Source organism: Pristis pectinata, chromosome 13 (genome assembly GCF_009764475.1).
Source record: "Pristis pectinata isolate sPriPec2 chromosome 13, sPriPec2.1.pri, whole genome shotgun sequence".
Classification (NCBI taxonomy): Eukaryota; Metazoa; Chordata; class Chondrichthyes; order Rhinopristiformes; family Pristidae; genus Pristis; species Pristis pectinata.
Window position 1 is genome coordinate 34050896 of NC_067417.1, and position 23377 is coordinate 34074272.

Below are 23377 nucleotides of genomic sequence, written 5' to 3' on the forward strand. Positions count from 1 at the left end.
TCTATCATTTTAACCATTTTAATTGGATCTGTTCTCTGACATACTAACTTTGAGGGAATACAAATCAGGTTTATTTTACCAACCCAGATAGTTTAATCCTTTAAACCCTGATATAATCTGGACTGCATGCCCTTCAAGGACAATCTATGTGCATGGTATGAATTCCACTTGCAATTCTGTTGCAGTTTTCCTGTCAATGATCTAAATTTTGTATAATGTTCCTTTTTGTACATAGCCATATAAAGTAGCCCAGCTTTGGCCATTCACAGGACAACCATGTTTTACTTATGCAACTCTGGCTTAGGATGCTACAAGGTTAGTCCAATTACTTATCTTCCCATTCCTTCACTTACCATTCACCAACTCCTTTATCCCAAGCCACGTTCTTATCCTTGATGCCAGTGGCCACAACTGCCATCACCACCTCTTCCACTAATCCCCCATTCCACTATTGTTCTTGGATCTAACTTCTTGATCATCCCTGTCCCTGACTGACCAATAACCTGACTACATAAGCTACTTGGGTGCTCTGTCACCTATTTCCCTAACTTTTCAATCTTCATCCAACTGCTGTTGGACTCTCAGATGCAGACCATGATCCTCGCTCTCCAATGTCCACATCCCAAACCCTAGAAGCTGCTGATTTCAGGGCAGCAAATTAATCTTCTGCACACTCAAATAGGCCCTGATCCTGTAATAACACCCCACCCAAAACTATACAGATACAGCACTGGCCTCACCCAAGATCCTGACCAATGGTGCATCATGACCCTCTCTGCACCCAAGGTGCAAATGGATGAATTACAACTTATGCTTGGTTTCAAGAAACATAAATTGGAATATTTTCCACCCACTCACCCATCCCTCCGCCTCTGAGCCCCAGCTCCTCCAGACCCAGCCTCAGTCTCAAGTGTTTGTAATGGTTCCACAGTAACGCCCAATGTCTTAGATGAGGGTCTATTGAAGTTTGCAGCTGTGGTCATATGACTGAAACAGATATATAGGTGCTTGCTACAATAACAAAATAAAGTATCTGTTATGGGTGTGTTATAATTTCTTGGTCACTGACTTGCACTACTGGGAAAATATTCCCAGTAGTTTTTCTTGAAATTAAACTGGATAACCTTATATCTCATTACATAAGCTCCATCTATTGTAATAAAATCAAATTGGTGGGAAAAAAAGGTCAAATTCAAAATTCCACTGGCTTTGATAATTTTCATTAGGAACATTTTTATCTGGTATGGCTTGGTAATTAATAGAAAAACAAAGAGTAAATTCCAAAGAGGTTTAACCACTCTTATGCCATAATTATAGTGGCAGACTAATAAAATCTTCAGGAGAATCAGCGTAAATATTTGCTTGTATCCTATTCCTGTGGATTCTCAACAGAGCTATGACAAGTCTGGAATGCACAACATGAAATGCATTTCAGAGCACCAGTCCATAGATATATTAAATCAGATATTACAAATGACAGAAATGAGTCAGAAATAGTTGGAACACAATGATTTAATACTGTACATGAGAAACTGTGAATTTACGTACCAGGAAAAAGAATATTAAAAGTATGTGTGGATGCACAATATATTCATGAAAAACATGATAAATAATACACAAAATTAAAACTATAAAATGAGGTACCTGTTATATAATTTGTCATAATTTTCCTTCAAAAGATCTCTCTCCTTTTGTAAATCCTTGACTCTCTCTTTTAGCTGAACAAAAAAAAAATGGATTACAAAGCAGCATAACAATGACAAAATGAAAAAAAGTTCAATTCTGTACACTTTTATTACAATTGCTGAATATTAATTTCTCTCACTTAAACTGTTTACATCTTTTACATTTCATTTGAATAGCTATGTTATACAATTACAGTTTTGTAATCAACACTTGATAAAATTAGTTTATGGTGGATTTCTCATTGAGATGTTCTCAGTGATTTGGAAAGCAAAGCAAAAATTTGTCAGTTTTCTATATGCCATTTAACGTTTTCAAAACAGTTGTAATAAAACTCGAGATGGTGTAAAACTGTGTTACACTTGACAAAATTAACTCCCCTTCAAATTAGATTTTCAAAGTCACCCAAATATGAGCTTAACCAGATTCCAGTTTCGTAAAATAGAAAGGCAATTAAAATCTATGCTCTTATTTCTAGGCTAGAATTATAATTATTAACTATATTAACTATAAGACATCACAAATTCAAAAAATGAATTGGAATCTTGTAATATTTTTGTTATATCTTTTCACATTCACTCACTAATATTTATTTTGAAAGTAAGTAGTAGAAAAACCTCGTCAGATGCTTTCTGAGAAAATGAGGTTGAGTACAGCTGATTTTCAAGACAAAGGCACTTAGAACGTTCTTCTTTCAGCTGCACATTTAGTTCATCAACTTTATTCATTAAAGCATCATGACTGGCTTTCATGGTTCTCTGGTTCTGTAAGACAATACATTTTCAATACTGGTACAGTCATTGTACATTGCAAAATTATGCCACGAAATTTTGGACAAAAGATGCAAGGGAATGTGAGAAAAAAACTTCACTTATTTATCTGGAATTAACAATCATTTATTGAGGGAATCGAATTGGCATTTGAGAGGGAATAATTTACAGGGCTATTGGGTAAAAACAGGGGGAACAGAACTTCAAGATTGTGCTATTAAGAGTTGGCATTTATTTGAGAGGCTAAATGGCTTCCATCTATGATGTAACAATTTTATGATTCTATGAAATTCTTCAGAGCCCCAAAAGACATGCTAACCTTGCAACATATTGAGGCTCAGGCCTGTTTCGTGCATCGCCTATTTGCAACAATATCCATAAGGCTCAAAGTTATACTGCAAATGGACCATGGTCTGATAACAGAGTAGACAGGGATGGTGTACAGTATTCTGGTCATTTTAAGCAGTTCAGAGCATGTATCAACTATATTGTTAAGGCCCAATTCAGTGGGAGAGGCCTGTGCTGTTCATAATCATAAGTGCACAATTTCCATGTAAAGTTACTGCTTCTCAAGTAGCATTTCTAGAGTACCATATCGTTCAGGGCATTCCTTTAATAAATGATACTGAAAGGGAAAAAAATTCCCAATTTTGCTGTGAATAAGTTGTAAGAGTACATGTATTTATTGGGGAAGAGTAGGTAAATTAAATGGTCAGCATGAATGCAAGTGATAGGAATCTTGAAGTTAAATTTAAAAAAAAATTTTTTAAAAATTTTATTTACAGCGTGGTAATAGGCCCTTCTGACCCAAAGAGTTCACGCCGCCCATTTTAAACCCAATTAACCTAACCGTACGTCTTTGCAATGTGGGAGGAAACTGGAACACTCGGAGGAAACCCATGCAGACACGGGAGAACGTACAAACTCCTTACAGACAGTGACTGGAATCGAACCCCGATCGCTGGTGCTGTAATAGCATCGCGCTAACTTCTATGCTACTGTGCTGCTCTTCTTGGTTCCTTGATTATTTACGTTACTGGGCAAGAAACAAATTGTTTTTGGGGAATGGATTGGTTCCGAAACTGAACTCTTACCTCTTGGATTTGCATAAATTTGCCCTCCAAGACAGTTAATGCAGCTGCTTTATCCACAAGTTGTTTCTGTAGTTTTATCATTTCTACATTATCCCTGATAGTTGTCCTATAATTTAGGGAAAAAAATGCATTATATTGTGGACTGAGTAGAATAGACTTTCTATGGCATAAACCTTGCATATTTTTATCCCCTATAATCTTTTGTTCAAATGAACAAAATACTTTGTTTATCCATCTTTGTCTGCAGGGGAAGGTGCAGTGGCGCAATGATCCCAACAGCTATTTAGTATTTTAAGGATGCACGCATGTCTGCAGAAAGTACAGTGACAGATAAATTAAGTCTGACAAATAAACAAGCTACATTTGAATGATAATACAAATATTACTAATTTGCCAAATATTTGATAACTGTTATGCCGATGGGAACTTGATGTCTTAATTGAATGCTCTTTAATCACGAGCATAGGGTGGTTGCCTTTTTTAAAGTTCACTGCTTTATCTGTCAGGAAGAAAATGTTGCATGTCTAAAAAAAAATAATTTATGTCAGAATATAACACTTTATATCTTATGAAAATGACGATTGATTGTTGGGAGAATTAACTTATTTGGAGTATCTTACTGCAGCACTGTGCATTTTTGCAAACCTAAAAGCTAAGTGGAAATGGAACATACAGTTGCAGTTTTTTTTTAAAGAGTAATGACCTGATTTTTCTTTTTGTGAATAGTTAAATAGAAAAACAGTGATGGCAAGAGGGCTGATTAATGAGCAGAATTTAGCACATTAGAGTGTTTATTGACAATACTGTGTCAGGGGCTACCTAAAAAGTTTGAGGTGGGACAAGATGTACACGGCTGGGTTAACAGCATAAAGATGATTGTATACTGAACAAAATGAATTTATTCAGGTAAACAGTTTGTTAAAGCATGGAGGAAACAATAAAAACAAATTAATTTCTCTCAGGAAGTGAAATTAATGGAGGATGATTACATACAAATTATGCACATGAACTTAGCTTCAGTCATTTACAGCAGTGCAGCAAGTCCCCTTTCTTTGACAGTAGTAAAGATTTTGCATGAAACATACTCATAAATCAGCTCCTAATTACTGAATCTTCACAGTGAAAAACTGTGCAAACGTTTGTAAATCCTGAGAAGGGCTCCCTCCATCTCTTTGTATGTATCCTGATCAGCTGATCAAAAAAAAGTTGACAATTTTGTTAGTCATGGAGTACAGTTCTGCCTAAACTGGAATGATCTTTAAAGAAATCAAATGGATTGTTCTCTTTTGTTGCATGTTTTTAAACATTTCACATGCAGAGACGATACTGGAATGCAAGTAAATGTCATTCCTTTCTTTTACCAATACACATAAAATAAACATGTTTTGTATATTTTCTTGGAAAATGCTACAAAACTATAACTGAAACTGATACAAAGCTGATGCTAAAAAGCAAACACATATGCAAACTATCTAAAGATGCACAAAGCTGGTCTTTGTTGTTTAAACTTTGAAATGTAAAAGTACCCCTTGGGTTTTCTTGTACAAAATATTAACAAAATATTAAAAGCTTTCCAGCAATTTAAGAATGAGAGAAAAGTGCAATGGAAATCATTTCCCAAAAATGTGATCCTAGCGAACAAGTGTGATTCAGAAGCAACCTTGCTGACATGTGTTGTAAATGAAAAACAAAAACATTTAATTTCAAATGATAAATAAGTGTGAAGAAAACCAGCAATAGAAAGTTTGAAAGTATCTAAAAAGGCACATTTGAACAGTGTTTCAGAAATTAAGGTTGGCAAGTTTGTAGAATTCTAAATCTCTTTTCAGTTGGCGCCCATGCTGTTTCTTCGTCTGGAATGGTGGGGCATGCTTAACCCATGTTTTCATAATCTTGTAGTGCCATTTAGATTAGAAAGCCTCCCTTATATGAAAAAATAATATCAATTATCTTGTCCCAACACATCCAGTTCTTCTGTGTCTTCTATGCTTGTCATTTAAACAACTGTTATGAACCACTTGACTGCCTTCAAAATTAAAAACAAAACAGCTCCTGGATAAAAAAAATGAAAAAGTTTCTTGTTGTATGAATGTTATTTTGTGTTCTACAAATTAACAAATTGATAGGATCATCTCATTTGTGCACATATGTTCCACAAGGTCAATACATCCATAAAAATAATCATGTCAGCACTAAAAAGGAATTTCTGATTAAATAAGTTACTTGCACATGAGCCACAAGTACATATGTATGTTCTAAGCCTTTTTTTTTAAATAAGAAAAGGAAATGAAACATGTGTGGAACACGTGACAGCAGAAAGATTTTCAATGAGAACTGTACATGCCGCCACAACAAAACTGTATTACTGTGCAGCTTTCTAAATTGTTTACATGCAGTAAACAAATAAAAATGATGTACTATTTCCAATTTAATTACTGTGGTTATTTGGTGGAACACATTGTTGCATGATTGCTTCTCTCTCCAATGAATAATTTGAGACAGTAACTGTGAGTTATCATATTTTGTGCTCTATCTTTAAACTGGATAGTAACATAGCTGTCTGGCCCAGTGTATTATTTGTTCATGATTCATCATTCCGTACTACACTGTGCAACTGAACTTACTATGCTGTATAAATAAAATAAAGAAAGAGTCATGTAGATCTCAAAGTTGGATAGTTTTATATCCCTTACACTGAAAAATTGAAAGCAAAGAACAGTAACTACCTTGCATTGCACATAGTTTTAAAAATCCCAATCCTACAAAATGACTAGTGTATCGATACAAAACTGTAGTAGTTTTTCCCTTTTCAATCATAGGAGCCAGTTTCGTAAACCTACAACATTATGCTGGGTTCAAATTGCAATGTTTTAATGTTAAGGTTAAAAAAAAATAATCTCAAGATTCTAATTGTAAGTGAGCAAATGTCCTTGTAGTTTTTGATAACTTTTCTGAAATCAATACATCAAAATGCTGACATTTTTGCATCTGGAGACAGAGCTTTGCTGGCTGTAAATGCTGTAAGTTGTTTATTAATTTTAAAGATATATCTGAGTTTTAAAAACCAATAAAATTGCAGTAAGTAAATAAAATTAAAAGCAATGAAAAACTATTCATCTTTTTAAGGTATAATTACTAAACACACAAATAATTAAAAATATTAAAGTACAGCAATGTTAATAAAGCAACTTGTCTTTTCTTTTGCCTCTAAATCTTTGTTATAACTCCCACTGAGATCAATGAGTCTCGAAGTTTGTAGCCAATTTGACCCGATGCACAAGCTGAGATGCAATTCCCCAGTGAAATGCTGGGCAATCCCTGAAAGATTGGACTCCACTGCTGAATCTTCTGGAGAGGGCAGCAATGGAGACCAATCTTTCTGGGACTGGATTTGGCCTTCCAAATCAATGGGTGATTTCTGGTTTCTTTGTTTCACAGGATATGCTTGTAAGCCTGGGATTTGCTTTACTCTCAATGGTTGAATGATTCTGATTGGAAAAGCTGGCAATGGTCAACATGAACTAGCTTAATGAATGTTATGCCAACATGATCAATATCAGCAAATTTGCTTAACTTAATTTGCAATTATTTCACAACTCCCTTGTCCAAATTTACAAACCAACACCATCAAGGATTATTCTAACCCACCAGAGTCATAACAAAGAGTATAGCAGGGATAGCAGAAAGTTTTCATTTTGTAGCAAATCTATTTGAGGTACAGCAAAATTGTAAACTATCTTATTAGCTAGGGGACATATGGTGTAAAAAGCAGACATACAGGCTACTTACTTTAGTTATAAAATCTGAACTTAAGTAATGAAGCATTGTATGAAGCACGTGCCTAAGTCGCAACTCTTTGCCCAAAGTTGGACCACAACAATGGAAAAACATGATTTTAATAAAGGAAAGCAAGTACTTTGACTTTTGTTTCAAAGAAACTTAAACATTGGAAAATTACCAGTTCTTGTTACAAGAAAGTCCAGGTAAAGTGGCCAAGTAAGAGCACAAATACAATTAAATTAGATTTATCAGTATTTTAAAAGTATTTTCTTAAGTCAATGCTTTGAAGGTTATCAGAGGCGACAGGAAAGAACTTTATTGGATATCACTGCTTCAATAATTTACTTCAAAAAGCATATCTGTGAATAACTTCTCAATTATAATTAATTTGGTGCATTTTTGATGCTATGTTATGTTAACATTAAGTGTAACAAACTTAAATTGCAGCAAAGTAAAATCCTATATTCCCACATAAAAGATTGCACTTACATAGTAAGACATCCTAATGCACCTTAGAGATGTGTCTTCAAACAAAATTTGACACTAAATATGTAAGGAAACATAAGGACATTGAGCAAATAATTAGTCAGAAAAATAGCTTTTAAGGATTGTCTTAAAGTGGGAGATGCAGAAAGATTTAGGGAGGGAATTCCAGACCCAAGGTTGACTATGCAAGCTTGATTTATATAGAATATATTCTGCAAGATCCATTGACGGTGTGGTAGGCTGAAACCAAGAGGGCAACTATGGGATGCATAATGAGAAATTTATTTAGTAGTAATCTCAAACTCCATGCCTTTGTGTAGTGCTGGAGCTGCTTTTTGGATGGCATTGGCTGTCCTGATGCTCGATGAGCAGTTGGTGAAAGTAGGATATATTTGCACTACATCAGACTTGGATTGACATGGATCGTCCCTACCAGCTTTGCTGTCTTTTTCATGCAGCCATGGTAGCTCAATAGCTAATCTAGTATCAAGCCGAGATAAAGAAGCTGGGCTACATCCCTCAGCCTTCTGCCATTTAGGTGGATACCCAGCCTCTATGAAGCATTGGTGTTTTTAGGTGGAAAATATCGGAAACATTAGCTGGTGATGCCACATCTTGCCATTGACAGCAGTTTTGCAATATCACTTTTCAAGCGCAGCGGTTTTCGTTAGCATAGATAAATTCCTGTTATTGGATTTGAGGTAAGTCATTGATATACAAGTTAGTTAAGGTTGGAGCAAGCACAAATTCTTGAGGCAGTAAAGTGTCCTGTGTCCTAGAAGGGTTACTCTTCTTAACCATACACTCTGAACTGTATGGCATGATAAAGCAGTTCAACACCAGCTGCCCATAGCAGTCGGGCTCTTGGAATCCTCATAAGAAGAAATTACAACAGGAGATAGAAAAGGCATGTAAAAGGGGCAATGTTACAGTGGTCACGGGGGATTTCAATATGCAGGTAAATTGGGAAAATCAGGTTGGTACTGGATTCAATGAGAAGGAACTTGTAGAATGCCTATGAGATGGCTTTTTAGAGTAGCTTGTGGCTGAGCCCACTAGGGAAAAGGCAATTCTGGATTTGGTGTTCTGCAATGAACCTGATTTGATTAGGAAGCTTAAGGTAAAGGGACCCTTAGGAGGCAGTGATCATAATATGATAGAATTCACCCTGCAGTTTGAGGGAGAAGCTGAAATTGGATGTATCAGTATTACAGTTGAGTAAAGGTAACTACAAGGCATGAGAGAGGAGCTGGCCAAAGTTGATTGGAAGGGGACCCTCGCAGGGATGACGGTAGAGCAGCAACGGCAGGAGTTTCTGGGAGTAATTCGGAAGATGCAGGATCAGTTCATCCCGAAGAAGAAGAAGCATTCTAAAGGGAGGATGAGGCAACTGTGGCCTACAAGGAAGTCAAAGACAGCAAAAAAGCAAAAGAAAGGGCATGCAATATTGCAAAAATTAGTGGGAAGTTAGAGGATTGGGAAGCTAAGCTTTTAAAAACCAACAGAAGGCAACGAAAAAAGCAATAAGGGAAGTAAAGGTGAAATATGAAAGTAAGCTAGCCAATAATATAAAAAAGGATACCAAAAGTTTTTTTCAGATACCTAAAGACTAAAAGAGTGGAAGGCACCAGCAACACACCAGAAATTTGACAGAGTCGGGGGGGCAGAAGTGAGTGTAGTTGCTATTACTCAGAGCTTTGAGACATCATGAGGCTGTAAAAGGCATCATAAGATTTTAAGTTCTTTTCCTTCTCTAAAGCTGCTGTATTGTTGATGCCTTTCAACCATTTTGTTGAAATGGAAAATATCTCCCAATCCAAATTAGCTAATTTACGCACTGAGAACAATTTGATTTCATTCAATGAAAGGGATTCAATATAATTGCATAAATTATGATACCACTAAGGTTACTTAATGACATCACTTGCAAATTTTTGAAGCAGATTTTGGTACACGTAGAAATTCTTTTATTAACATATTGCAGATGACACCACTACTGTTGGTAAAATCTCAGATAGCGTTGACGAGGCATACAGGAGTGAGATAGATCAGCTGGTTGAGTAGTGTCACAACAACAACCTCGCACTCAATGTCAGCAAGACCAAGGAATTGATTGTGGACTTCAGGAAGGGAAAGTTGGGAGAACATGCACTAATTCTCATTGAGGGGTCAGCGGTGGAAAGGGTGAGCAGCTTCAAGTTCCTGGGTGGCAACATCTTGGAAGATCTATTTTGGACCCCAACACATTGATGCAACCACGAAGAAGGCACGCCAGCGGCTCCATGTCATTAGGGAGTTTGAGGAGATTTGGTATGTCACCAAAGACTCTTATAAATTTCTACAGATGTATGGTGGAAAGCATTCTGACTGGTTACACTGCAGCCTGGTATGGAGGGTCTAATGCACGGGATTGCAAAAGGCTGCAAAGGGTTGTAGACTCAGCCAGCTTTATCATCTGCACAACCCTCCGCACCAATGAGGGATTCTTCAAGAGGCGGCATCCATCACTAAGGATCCTCACCATCCGGGACACGCCCTCTTCTCATTACTACTATCTGGGAATAAGGTACAGGAGCCTAAAGACCCACATTCAATGATTCAGGACCAGCTTCTTCCCCTCTGCCATCAGATTTCTGAATGGTCTATTAGCCCATGAATACTACCTCGTTATTCTTTTTTTTGCACTATTTATTTTTGAAATTTATAGTAATTTTTAAGTCTTTGCACTGTACTGCTGCTTCACTGTACTGCTTTCACATCATGTAAGTCAGTGATAATAAATCTGCTTCTGATCTTGTTTCTGATTCTGATATTGATACTGGATTTAGAGAACAATGAATACCCATACAAATCAATAAAATTTAGCATTTAACTTATTGTCCAGTTCATGGCAAATGCAAAATAGTTTACTGCTATATAATGACTAATTAACTTCGTATCCAGAATTATAACTGTTTATAGACTGCAGCTTTATTTTCAGGTTTTGATTTTATTATAAACATGCAGTGACAATTTCTTGGTCTGACAGCAGCTGTTAACAGCTGGAAAATGCCTCAGCTTCAAAACTACAATGGTAGTGGTTCCAATTGATTTGTTGACCATTGTGGTTTTTAAGTACTATGTTGTACTTTCAACAATTGCTATTTGAGAAACTGAGTCTGGAAGCTTTCCAGAATGTAGAACAGTCGGAAGATTTTAAAAAATAAAAACTGATCAAATTATGGGACAAAATTTGCTGTAAAGTAATTACAACATACAATCTTAGATTTCTTGGCTATAATTATAAATGCTCAAATGCCTCAGATATAATATGGCTATCAAAAACTGAAATAGAACACTTCCGCTTTTACCTCTGCCCTGTTGCTTGATGCTCTCTGAGATGCAGAAGAGACTCTTCATATTCTTTATCCTTCTTCCTCATTTCTTCTCTTAGTATCTCAACAGTTTGTTTCATCTCTTCCATCTGCATCTTCTGGGATGTAATGCAATTCTCTCTAAAGATTACATCAAGAGACTTTTAATGGATGTCCTAAAAAGACTCTGATTAAATATTTTATGAATATACTGAATACACCTGTTAGTATCATCAAAACAAAAATAAACTTGCCAAAAGTGTATTGAGGTTAATAAGTTATCAAGATGAAAAATGACATACAGGTTCACTGATGTCAAAGTGAGGGCATGTTTGTAATCAATAATCAGAAGTTTTACAGTTTTTAATCATCAACAAAATACTATTGACCTTCAGGAATATTATAGACTTCCTATTTGGTTTCAAAATTCAACATACTTAAAACAAAAAGAATTTGAGTTAGGATGCAAAAAGAGACTATGTAGAATGTCATCCTTAGTCAGATATTCACCATGTGCAATGTGTGCAATGTGTTGTAATCCGCATCCAAAATTGGAATCCACTGAAAGCAAAGTAACTGAATTTTGCAAATGGAGTATCATGCACATATGGTGCTATATCCTGTGTTTAGCACATAAAACTAAGGATGTCATTCTATCTCACTTTATTTTTTCTGCCTCTTTTTTTCTTTTCTTTCTTTCCTTTCCTATTGGTAAGGAACATAAATGATTCAAAGAATGAATAATGGGAAGCCACTCAATTTTAAAAACTGAATTAATTTTTTTAAAGGATGCTTATTAGGATGAAGCATGATGCTGTTTCTGTTTCTCTCTCATTCTGGATGTAGTGTTCATATCCTGAAAAATAACCCCCATGGTGCATCATCACTGGTGTCTCTCTTGCACAAGGATACATGCAGATAGCTCCCCTCTTTAAAAAAAGAGTACAAATTTTAATTAAATAAAGCTTTTGAGATTCATCCACTGCCCTTCCTTCAAATAAATGTTGAGAATTTCGTTGGAGACTTGAACAAGCATTCATTACTTAGCTGGTATAGGTACTACTTTAGGTTGTCAAAGAAAATCTTTAATGACGTGTTAAAAATATTAAAACAATAGAATCATAGTTTAACAGATTAGCAATTTATTAAAGAGGAAAAAGTGGCTGACTTTTTTGAAAACATTCAAAAATATTGACTGATTCAACAGTGTTATCTTCAACCTTCCTGACTGGAAAGGTAAGCATAATGATTAATGGTAAGAGCATTAGGGCATAGTCTGACTGAAAATGTACAGGAAGAAAGAAGGAGACAAATAAAAGTTTATTATAAAAATATATAAGTGTCAATTGATCTCAGCAATTGAGAATGCACTTAAAAACTATCCCAAGTAATTAAAAGAAACAAAATGGCAACAGTGCAGGCTATTTTCTAATTCTCTCTAGCTTCAGAAATAATTCAGGAAGACTGGTAACATGGTATTATTGTTTAAAAAAGGAGAAAAAGATTAAATGAGTAATTACAGGCCAGTCAGCCTGACATCATTGAAAAAGAAATTGTTGCTAAAATTCTGTAAGGCAGTTTTAATCATCATTTAAAATGGCACTGATTAATCCGTCAGCATGAACCTATCAGACACTCATTGCCTCATATCATTTAAAATTACGTGGATGAAAACCATATCTGCGGTGACCCAGAATTCTAAAGACCAAGCGTTGTGAAATGCAATAAGGCTGGATAGCAGTTTTTCAGCTGATATGGACTCAATGGGCCAATCAGTTAAAGACTGAATGTTTCAATGATTCTATGGCTACTCATCAAAGATTTCCTAATACCCTTATGAACATATTCCTACAAAGTACTTAAAATGTAGTTAAGAAAGAGAGTCTTACAGATTCCGTACTTCAGCCCTAGCATCTTCAAGCAGACTGTGTCCATATCTGGGAAGCAAAGATTGGCTACACTTTGTTGTCAGCTCTGGGTCTTGAACTCTGATTCCTAAATGGATAATATATAAAGATTTAAAAAAATGTCATGCCTATCAAATAACAAAGTATCAATCACATACAATTTAGTTATGGAAGAGTTTATCTCCTGGTACAATTTTAAAATTTGCCCTCTATTCAGGCCAGGGGTTCTTTAGCATTAGAAGAGAGAAGTCTGGTGAAGAATTGGAAAGGATCCTTGCAAGGATACGCTTGCAAGGTAGACTTTGAGGAATTACTGCAGCTTAAAGTGTAGCGAATTGAAGTAAAATGCATTAAAATTGCTGGAAGCACTAAATGGGATGGTTCTAAAGTTTGTGTGATTTGGCTCCTAATGGTTGGGCGTTCACATTGTGTCCGACACTACATGAAATGGGACATCGTCATTAACATTGACACTCCTGATGAATGAATGTGCCTTTATCACTGTTAGCCTGTTGGATTTAGTAAATACTAAAACCTGTTCTTTCAACACTTGCTTTTAGAAGGAAAACGCTACCTTTAGTACCCTGTTAGATAACCAATGTGGATTCTTCCCTGATTTCTTAATTTTTTCTGAAGTTTTTCGTCTTGATTGTACGATGCTGCTGCCCCTCAGTAAATGTTAACACACACTCCATTTCCACCTCAGCTGATACAATATGCTGCATTATGTCAGCTAATTTGGCATGTTACCAATTGTCTCCACTTCCTGGACCCATTTACGGTGAATATGAAAGGTACTTGTGGGATACATTACAGTAACTGCATTTATCCATTTCCAAAACCTGTTATATTTAATTATAGAAAATTACAATTCCACCTTGCCTGTAGATTTACACTGGAATTCATAATTCCTTTCCTCTTTCCAACAAATGTGAGTGCTCAGAACAGACAATAAAGTCATGGTTAGATAACACTATGTTAGATTGAATAACTGTGTAAGTCAAGTTTCTTTCCTGTGATATGAATTGTAAAAACGAAGTCCGAGATAATTAAGAGCAACTTGCAGTAAAACTCAAGAACACTAATGAAAATGACACTGCTCCTGCTGAGCAAAGAGTAACATACTATTGACTCTATAATGGATGAATAAACAGATTTTCATTTAGAGAAACTGACATGATTCTTCAATTGTACAGCCTGTGTTAAAAACTCTCAGAACTCATCAACCAAAAGGTCATAATAAAGGGTGGAAAAGCAGCACTTTTACACAGCTGTGCAATATTAATTTTCAATTAATTATGAAGCTGAAATACTGGCCTGGATTTTATAGTAAGTGATGAAATGACGTTGCTTGCTGTTGACCTCAGTAAGTTGGACTTACGACCTACTAACCTCTTTGGTATGGACTTTTTTCTTTTTCCTGTCAGGCATTAGTTCAAGGGATCTATGCTAGTAACAGTGGTGTCAACAAACTGGCTGATCAGTCAACTACACCCAATTGTTTCATTAATTGGTGCATAAGCAAGTTTTTATGAACCATGAAGGTGAAAGCTGAAATATAAGAAATAAGCTTCTTCATGGAAAGTATAAGTGTTAGTAATAATTATTTCCAAAGCTTTACATTTTAAAATATTTATGAGGGAATTACAATCCACATATATAAAATTCATTTTTGGAAGCAGAGATTTATGGTTTAGTATGTCATTGATAAGTTAATTATATCTCACACAGCAAAGATTTCCAGAGTTTTACAGTTAGAATAATTTGTAAATATCTGATTTTTTTTTTCTTAAATCACTGATTTTCTTAAATTACAGTTGAGTAGCCTGCAAAGCTGACAGCAGCCAGGATTTCCACATTAAAAAATGCCTATGGGAAGTTATTGCTTTATGGTGTAATGATGGCAATAGCTAACATTTTTGGCTCATTATAACCACAAAATCCAGGCTATTCAAGTTTACGTCTGAAGATCATTCAGAGGTATACAACTTGTATAGTCACGATAAAATCATTGACTTTTCACTTTGGGTTTTATCTCCCTGACCTGCAAGAATTTGCAAGTAAAAGATGGGGGGAAGTAAATAGAAGGAAACCTAAAACGTCTTAGCGACTTGAATAGTTAACAACGTTCAGAAGTAGGCTGGATGACAGCTGTGAAACAAATTTGCACCAGTCCCTTTTAAATTAATATAGCCCTTGAATGGTAAGAACGGAGAACAAAGCTACATTTTAAACAACCACAACTTTGGTTTACTAAAATTAAGAATTTGAACATCCTTACAATCAACGGTACTAGGAAGATATACCTATAGAGTGATTTCAATTAGATCTCAACTAAATATATAAAAATGCTGGGTGATCACTGTGGGCTGCTAGTGGTTTAACATTGATCCAATTTAAAAATAATGAATGAAATCTTCATTTAAATGGTATGCAAACTGCTAATGGCTGATATAAAATACATATACTATAAAATACACATTCAGCAATATTTAATACCTTTTTTGAGATTCTCCTGCATAAATGCAGCTTCAGGAACTTTTTTAAGGCCAGTATTTATGCGTGACTGTACATAACTGTATGGTGTGTTTCTACGGCCTTGAACTTGCAACTGCTGTTTAGAAGCTACTAGCCGATTCCTCAGACTCTCATTCTGCTTCTCTAGTTCACAAACTTTTTCTTGCAGTTCCTCAATCATTTCTTCCATCTCAATGTCCCTGCCTATCCGCTTGGGGCCGCCACTCTCCAACTCAGATCTCTTTTTGTCATTGACGAGTCTAATTAGCTTGGTAGCCATCCTGAGAACAGGAAAAGAATATGAAAAGTCAGCAAAACTATTTTGTTGAAAAGTGCATAAACATTGCTAAAGACTCTAGTGTGGATTGTGAATAATACATTTCAGGTTTTGATATAACTATTACTGCCTGTGAAGTGTGCTTTGATGTTAATCAAAACCATAGTACTGCAATCTGCTTTATAACACTGACAAATAGCAGTTTCCGAGGGCTTATCATTCCAGCTTGCTACACAGGCAACACATACTTACTCCATATGCTTGATGAATAACAAATCAAAGGAAGTTATAAAGGGAGTATACCATAAGTTACTAAGAATAGTTCGAAAGAGTGGGTGTTGGAGGAATGCAAATCTTGAATCTCATACCTTAACATTGTGTTTGCTCCCTTTACTGTACCACATACAGCGTCAAGAATTTTAAACTTAAAACCTCACAAGCCAAAGATGCCATAAAAGTTTAGGTGGTCCTTAATAAAACCCAAGCAATATGGAACACATTATTAATTATAAGTTCCTATCTTTAGCTTTGCTTTGCAACCTTAAATGAAACAATTGCAAAAATACATTTGAGCAAATAATGACTTTCAGACACAGTTTTGTTTTAAATTCAAGACAGGCCATCATGGTTTTCATCTTTTTTTAAAAAATACTCTCAGAATCCACTGTTGGCATTTGATCAACTGTACCTTTGATTCCATCCAGTTTTGATGTGAAATACTAACTGGGAACAAAAGTCTATCAAAGGACACATGAGGGTGATGTAATATAGAGTAACAGAAAACATGCATATCGGTGAATGGAAAACACTTGGCACGCAAAAAAAGGAATAGTGGCTTTGATGAACAGGACAAGTTACAGACCCTCTGAAATTGGTCGCACATCTTTAACACTAAGACTTTGAGTCTGGTTAATAACAAAGTTTGTTTTTTGCACTGGGCTTGTCACATGTATAAAATAATATCTTCATTTATTAAGGTGTGTGATGTGCTCTGATGTGCCACATGCAAATTGCTGGATTTAAGTGCGTAACCATGAATTCTAATATATTTATATATATTAGAGGAGATTGAAGAAATATACATGTTGAGTTACCTTCAAATATCAACTAAATTTGAAACTAAAATAATTAAGGTTGGTTAAACTTTTCATTTTTTGAGACATGTTTTAAGGAATCTTAAAGGTAAAATTAATGTCAAGGTAAATGAATGGGTAGCGGAAATTCACCAGATGCCTTATACTTTTTTAGCTCCTTGTACACCCAGCATTGTTCAATACATATCTATTAAGAAAGTAAACAAAGATGTAACAGCATGATTAAAGTAATGATGTCATTAAAAATTCAGCGTAATTTTCTTCAATAAGCAGTGTGTCCATGTGTCACTCATAGTGCCATGCGTGAGTATTGATTCAGTAAATAATAAATCCATACAATTCATAGCTTCTGTGGATTAGTTTTGTGATTTGTAGAAAGTTTGCAAAGGCATTTCAGTAACACATCAGCCTTGGAAACTACTGACTTTGCCATGGAGGGCCTGCAACTAAAATGAAAATTGCCACTTTGCACACCGTTTACCATGCTTCTCCCACACAGGTTAATTCCAAGGCTAACTTATTTGCACTTTTATTATCCTGCTGTCTAATCGTCTCACAGATGGCACTGATTAGGATCATAACATTTTGTAATTGCCAACATAAAACAATAATTAGTGCTAATTAGAGGTTCCTGTTTTTCTAACTAATTAGAGTTTAACATTTTTAACTGTCAAAATAATAATAGTAATGATGAGGTAATCAGACAGTTTGCAACTAAATTCAAATAATTTTTTGTTTAAATTTGCTTAAATGAGAAACAAACTACTCCTGTCATCTTAACAGGATTTCGAAACTTTGTACAACACAAAACAACATTATAGCAGGGGAGCAAAATAAAAAGCAAATAACCAGTCTGTTTTTAATATTTTTGAACTTCTATTGCTAACTTTCCTCAAATAATTCTGATGAAGCAGTTTGTTTCAAAAATGTTATACTGCTATAAATATTAGAGCAGTATAACATCTGTGCAGTCAAATGCATGCACTGGATGCTTATGAACTAATCTTGCTCAGACTACAAAATTACAATTTGAATTAAGTTAGCAATATTACAACTCTGGGAAGGTTGAAGTTTTGTGAGCAACTGAGGCCTTCATTTTTTTTTCATTTATTAAAAGACAAGTGTGAATAAATTTAATCAGATTGTTGTATGAATTTTTTTTGAACTTTTTAATTCAGCCTACACCTTTATTTTACATGCTAATGCTTGCTCCAGATCATTGAATTCTATTCAATTGTTTCCATGTGTTTCCTGCATACAGCAGTATAATCCAGGCATGAATAGATTTTATTTCATTGAACCTGGCTGTCATTTTTGAATTATTTATTCATGGGATTTGGGTGCCACTGGCAAGGTTAGCTCTTTTGAGAAGATAGTGGAGAGGCGTTTTCTTGAATGGCTGCTCAATGTCACGTAGGGAGTGCCAAGTGTCTGGCCTAGTGAAGAATAGAATGGCAGCATATTTCCTACCTACAATGTGTGAAAGTACGAGGGATACTTGGTGCACATGTCCTTCAAAGTGACTGAGGTTGGTTGGTGCTGTAAATAAACTCTATCAGCGATTGGTGCAGTTTGCCCTGTGAGAGGAATATAATGCTGTCATGGTGTTAGAAGTTTATATTTGAAGTGAGGGCTGAGGCGTCAATCACGTAATCTGGTTTGTGCTGCATTGTTCTATATATAAAAAACTTGATTCATCCAGGCAAATGAAAATTATTTCAGTACCGTATATGTAGATGGTGAAAAGATTCTGGGGAGTCAGGAGGTAAGTTATTCAATACAGAATACCCAGCCTCTGTCGTTTCTTTAGAATATATGGGACTGCTGTGGTAATGCTAGTGATTGTCAATGATGACCCACCCCACCTCGACCCACCCCACCCCACCCCAAGAACATTGACAATGGGCAACAATGGGAAAGCTTTTTTCTCCCCCACATAGCCCACAACATAGGAGGCATTCAGACCATTCAAGTCTATGCTGGCTCTCAAAGTAATCCCTTTTCCCCAGTTATTTCCTAGAAACCTGTTCTCCCTCACATGCCCTCTAGCTCCCCCCGATTCTCCTGCCACCCACCAACACGAGGGACAATTTAACCAATTAATCTATCAGCTGACATGTCTTTGGCACCATCACTTTTGAAAGTCAAGGGAAGGTGCTTCTACTCTCTCTGATTGGAGAAAGTCACTACTTAGCATTTGTGTGATGCAAATGTAACTTGCAATTTATCAACCCATGTCTGATGCTTAATGTTTTCTTAAATCTGGGCTACTTCATTGTCACGAGTGTTCCGATGGAACAGAGCCCTGTACAATAATCAGAGAACATCCCCATTCTGATCTTATGATGGAGAAATGGTTTATTGATGATGCAGCTGATGATAATTGGGCATTTCACTTTTACGTGCATCTGGCCCTACTCCTGCCATGCTCGACTGCATCAAGTTGACTCCTAAGATGGGAATACAAGTTATTCGGGCGATACACTATGCTGTAAGGTAACAGATTTTGGTGAAATACAATCCTGCTGCTGGTCCATTGTGCCTCATTAATCCCTACGTGTAAGTGGTAGCATCTATTCCAAATCTATTTGAATTAGGATAGTGGTAGTGTTGCTAAACACGGTAGAAGATGATCTTAGTATAAAGAAATGAGTTTACCACCACAGGATTGTGTAATGGCAGGTTGGTGAGGATGTAGTCAAATAGGTTTTTCCTCAAAATCTTGTTCTTTCTTCACCTGCTACAGGCCCAGTCTTGCAGCTATGACCATCACAACTTAGTTAACTCACTTTAATATGGTGTCTCTAAACTATTGGGTATTGAAGTCCCTACCCAGAACCTATTCTGTGCCCCTGTTACTCTTGGTGCTTCTTTCAAGCAGTGTTCAACATGATTCATTAGCTGAGACAGAAGTAAAGCAGAAATAACACATGCCCCTTCAAGTCTGCTCTACCATTAAACAACACGACCCGTTCTGTTCCTTAATTCTATCTTTCAATCTGATTTCTGTATTTCTTGACTCCTTTTGTGTTCTAAGATCCATAACTATTTCCCACAACTGAGCATCCATAATATATATATCTTCATCTCTGTCCTGAAAAGCAAACCCCTTATTTGGGGCCATGGTCCCTAGCTCCTGATTCTGCAGCTTGAGTAAATAATATCTCAGCATCAATGCTGTCAAATCCTGACAGAATTTTGTCTCAGTGAAATCTCTTATTTCTTTTAAACTCCAGTGAGAAGAGGTCCGTATCATAGAACAATCCCTTTATCCTACGAATCTACATTCCACTAGCTCCAAGTATATCCTTCCTCGGGCTTTGGAGACCAAAACTGCACACGGTACTCCAGGTGTGGTCTCATCAAAGCTCTGTGTAATTGCAGCAAAACATCCTTACGCTTGTACTCCAGCCATAGAGTGACATACAATTTACCTTCTCAAATTGTTTGCTGCACTGTACTTTCTGCATTTTGTGACTAGCAATTCATGTGGGAAGGCATTAGATTGTAATCTGCAGGTTTGCCTGGCCTTATTTTACTTGATGCCCTGAGACTTCATGGACTAATGGTGAGGAAACAGTGCCACCTGCTCCCAAATGTACACTGTCACCTCTGGTGAGTGTATTATTCTCCTGGTGAAACAGGACTCAAGAATGGTGATGGAAGAATCTGTGATTTTGGCTGAATGGTGAGCATGAGTAAGTCAGAGTGCTGCTAGCATGTCTGTAAGATTGCTATCCCAGTTTAGGTAGAGGAGGGTTTTGCTGGGTTTAGCACAGTTTTCTTGTAACCACTGCCTAAGATGATGCTTGGTGGTTTCTCCAGTTTTAATCATTACTGCAATTTGGTGCAATTCAGTGGCAATTCCTAGGACTGTTCGGAGCCAACTAAACTCCAGTGGATTTGGAATGACACAAGAAGGCCTCATTTCTATCACTATAGGACATCATTGAACTATAGTTATAGTTTCATAGCCATAAGCTTTTAATTCCACATTTATTTAATCAACTGACTTTAAATTCTGCCATTACCAAGGTGGTGTTTAACTTTGTGTCTCTGAATTATTAGTCCAGATTTCTGGATTACTGATCTAGTAGCATAAGCAATGCTACCCTGACCCGCCATTCTCAATACTCTCATACGAATTCTGGTCACCTGGATAAGGCATCGGTAGGCAGTCAACCCTCAACTATCCATAGCTAGATAGATAAATGATTACATGCCATTTTAAGATGGTTATTGGAGAGAGACAGTTACTAGCTTTCAAGAATTGGGACTCAACAGAGGTCTGTGTTTTGGGGGTAAAAATTGACAGCAATTGCTTTAAGACAGTTAAAGTTGCAAAAAAGATTTTACAATGATAATCTTCACTTGCCTCCTTGAAACAATGTAATATATAATACAATAGAATTCAAAGGTCACAATAGGCATGCAAAAACTTTCATAAATATCTGATGGTCGAGAAGGCAGCATTTTAATTTTTAACAAATTAACAGGAATGCTAACCTTTTAATTTTATCTTCTTGTTTTCGTGCATGTTGCTTGAGTAAAAAGTTTTCATCATGGAGCTTAAGAAAGCGATCCTCCAGCTCTTCGCGGGAGATACGAGACACTGCTTGGCGAGCTCTAGTGTTCTGTGCACTAGTTGATTCTGTGTTGAAGAAAGATTGAGTCAGATATGGTAAAAACATGATTAGAAGTTGTACAATAGGTAGATAATTTAACATGAAGACTCACTTTAAATATTTCAAAGTTAACAATAGTATTTTCTAACTTAAGGACTCCTGTGAGAGTATGTATTTGTTAGTAGCTGGCTCTGATTTTTGTGATATGGTTTAGCTGTGGTTATTTATTGTGTATTATTTCAATCGAATGACATGGGAAAGTGCAACAAAATGTCCTAGATGGACAATTACTATTGTATTTATTAGAAGAGAGATGCACAAAAGGGTAATCGCCATCCAGTGACATACTAGAAAGTTGTTATTAGCAGTACTTTCTAAGTTGGTTTCATAAAACTTCCAAATTAACTCATTGTAAATTGCATGTAAAGTACATTGCATCTCCTATGATTTAATTTTGAAAGTGAGATTAAGACCTCTAATGTCAATATTTCAACATGTGGCAAGCTGGTGGCACAAGACTTCTGTGACCAACATACCATCACATCATGGAATATCATCAAAAAATATCTGGGGTTACTGTCCATGAGGTTTTCTGTAAAGAGGAAAGGAGATTTGGGAAGAATCTAACTAAATATAGGTGGACTTTTTAGTACACGCAGAGAGGAAGCCATTTGGTAGAGGCCACTTACATCTTCCACCAACCACATCAACAAAATCCTATCCTTTCCATAAACTATTGAGAACGTAACCCATGGTTTCTGGACAGCTTAAGGAAAGGAAATGCAATGGTGTGGCACCACTTTTTCTATCTCCAATAGAGCAGGAAGCAAAGTCCTTATAAGGCATAAGTGTGCCACCCACCATAATGGTATAGGCATGAAAATAAGAGGTATACCCATTTCATGTGTAATTATTGGGTCTTATTCCCATTTCAGAGGCTTTGTGTAAAACTGTTCCCTAATTGCAAAAAGAGGTAGGTGAATGCATTCCTAGTCTTCAGACTTCCTCTGGTCCCCTGATCGCTGATCTCTCTCCGGCTTTCCTGAACTCCAGTTTCTCTTCAGCTATTCTAAAATCTTCAGCCTCTCTCCAAAGCCTTCTCATCCAGGCACAACATCAAGTGAAGCCCTGCCACCCCAAGGCCAACTGCTGGGCAGGCTCAAAATTACGTGTTAAAACATAGAACAGTACAACACTAGACAGGCCATTTGGCCCATGATGTTGTGCCAATCTTGATGCCAATTTATATTAAATGTCCTCCTTCTGTGTAACATCCATATCCTTCCATTCCCTTCATATTCATGTGTCTATCTAAAAACCTCAAACTCCACCAAACTGCCTGCTTCCACTACTACCCCGGTAACCCATTCCAGGCACCTACCACTCTCTGCATAAAAAACTTGCCCCTCATGTTGCCTTTAAACTTCCCCCCCTAACCTTAAAAGCATGTCCTCTTGACATTTCTACCCTGGGGAAAAGATTCTGACTGTCTACCCTATCTATGCCTCCCATAATTTTAAAAACCTATCATGCCTCCCCTCAGCCTCTGACGCTGTATGGAGAACAACCCAAGTTTGTCCAACCTTTCCTTATAGCTCATACCCTCTAATCCAAGCAGCGTCCTGGTAAACCTCTTCTGCACCCTTTCCACAGTCTCCACATCCTTCCTATAATGGGGCAGCCAGAACTGCACGCTATATTCCAAGTGTGGTCTGACTAAAGTTTTATATATCTGCAGCGTGACTTCCTTACTCTTATACTCAACACCCCTACCAATGAAGGCAAGCAATC

At 36.5% G+C, this 23377-nt stretch overlaps 1 protein-coding gene across 5 annotated transcripts in view; it reads right to left on the bottom strand.

Moving 5' to 3' along the window:
* The window catches only part of rpgrip1l (RPGRIP1 like), a 97166-nt gene that overhangs the window by 54349 nt on the left and 19440 nt on the right, over positions 1-23377 (bottom strand). For all 5 annotated transcript variants that reach the window (XM_052028637.1, XM_052028641.1, XM_052028638.1 and 2 more), the window contains 7 exons: positions 21468-21612; positions 15573-15871; positions 13056-13161; positions 11164-11307; positions 3548-3653; positions 2301-2447; positions 1645-1718 (listed from right to left, as the gene is read on the bottom strand). In XM_052028637.1, coding sequence (XP_051884597.1) covers positions 1645-1718; positions 2301-2447; positions 3548-3653; positions 11164-11307; positions 13056-13161; positions 15573-15871; positions 21468-21612 — 1021 coding nt within the window. The remainder of the gene's footprint in view (positions 1-1644; positions 1719-2300; positions 2448-3547; positions 3654-11163; positions 11308-13055; positions 13162-15572; positions 15872-21467; positions 21613-23377) is intronic.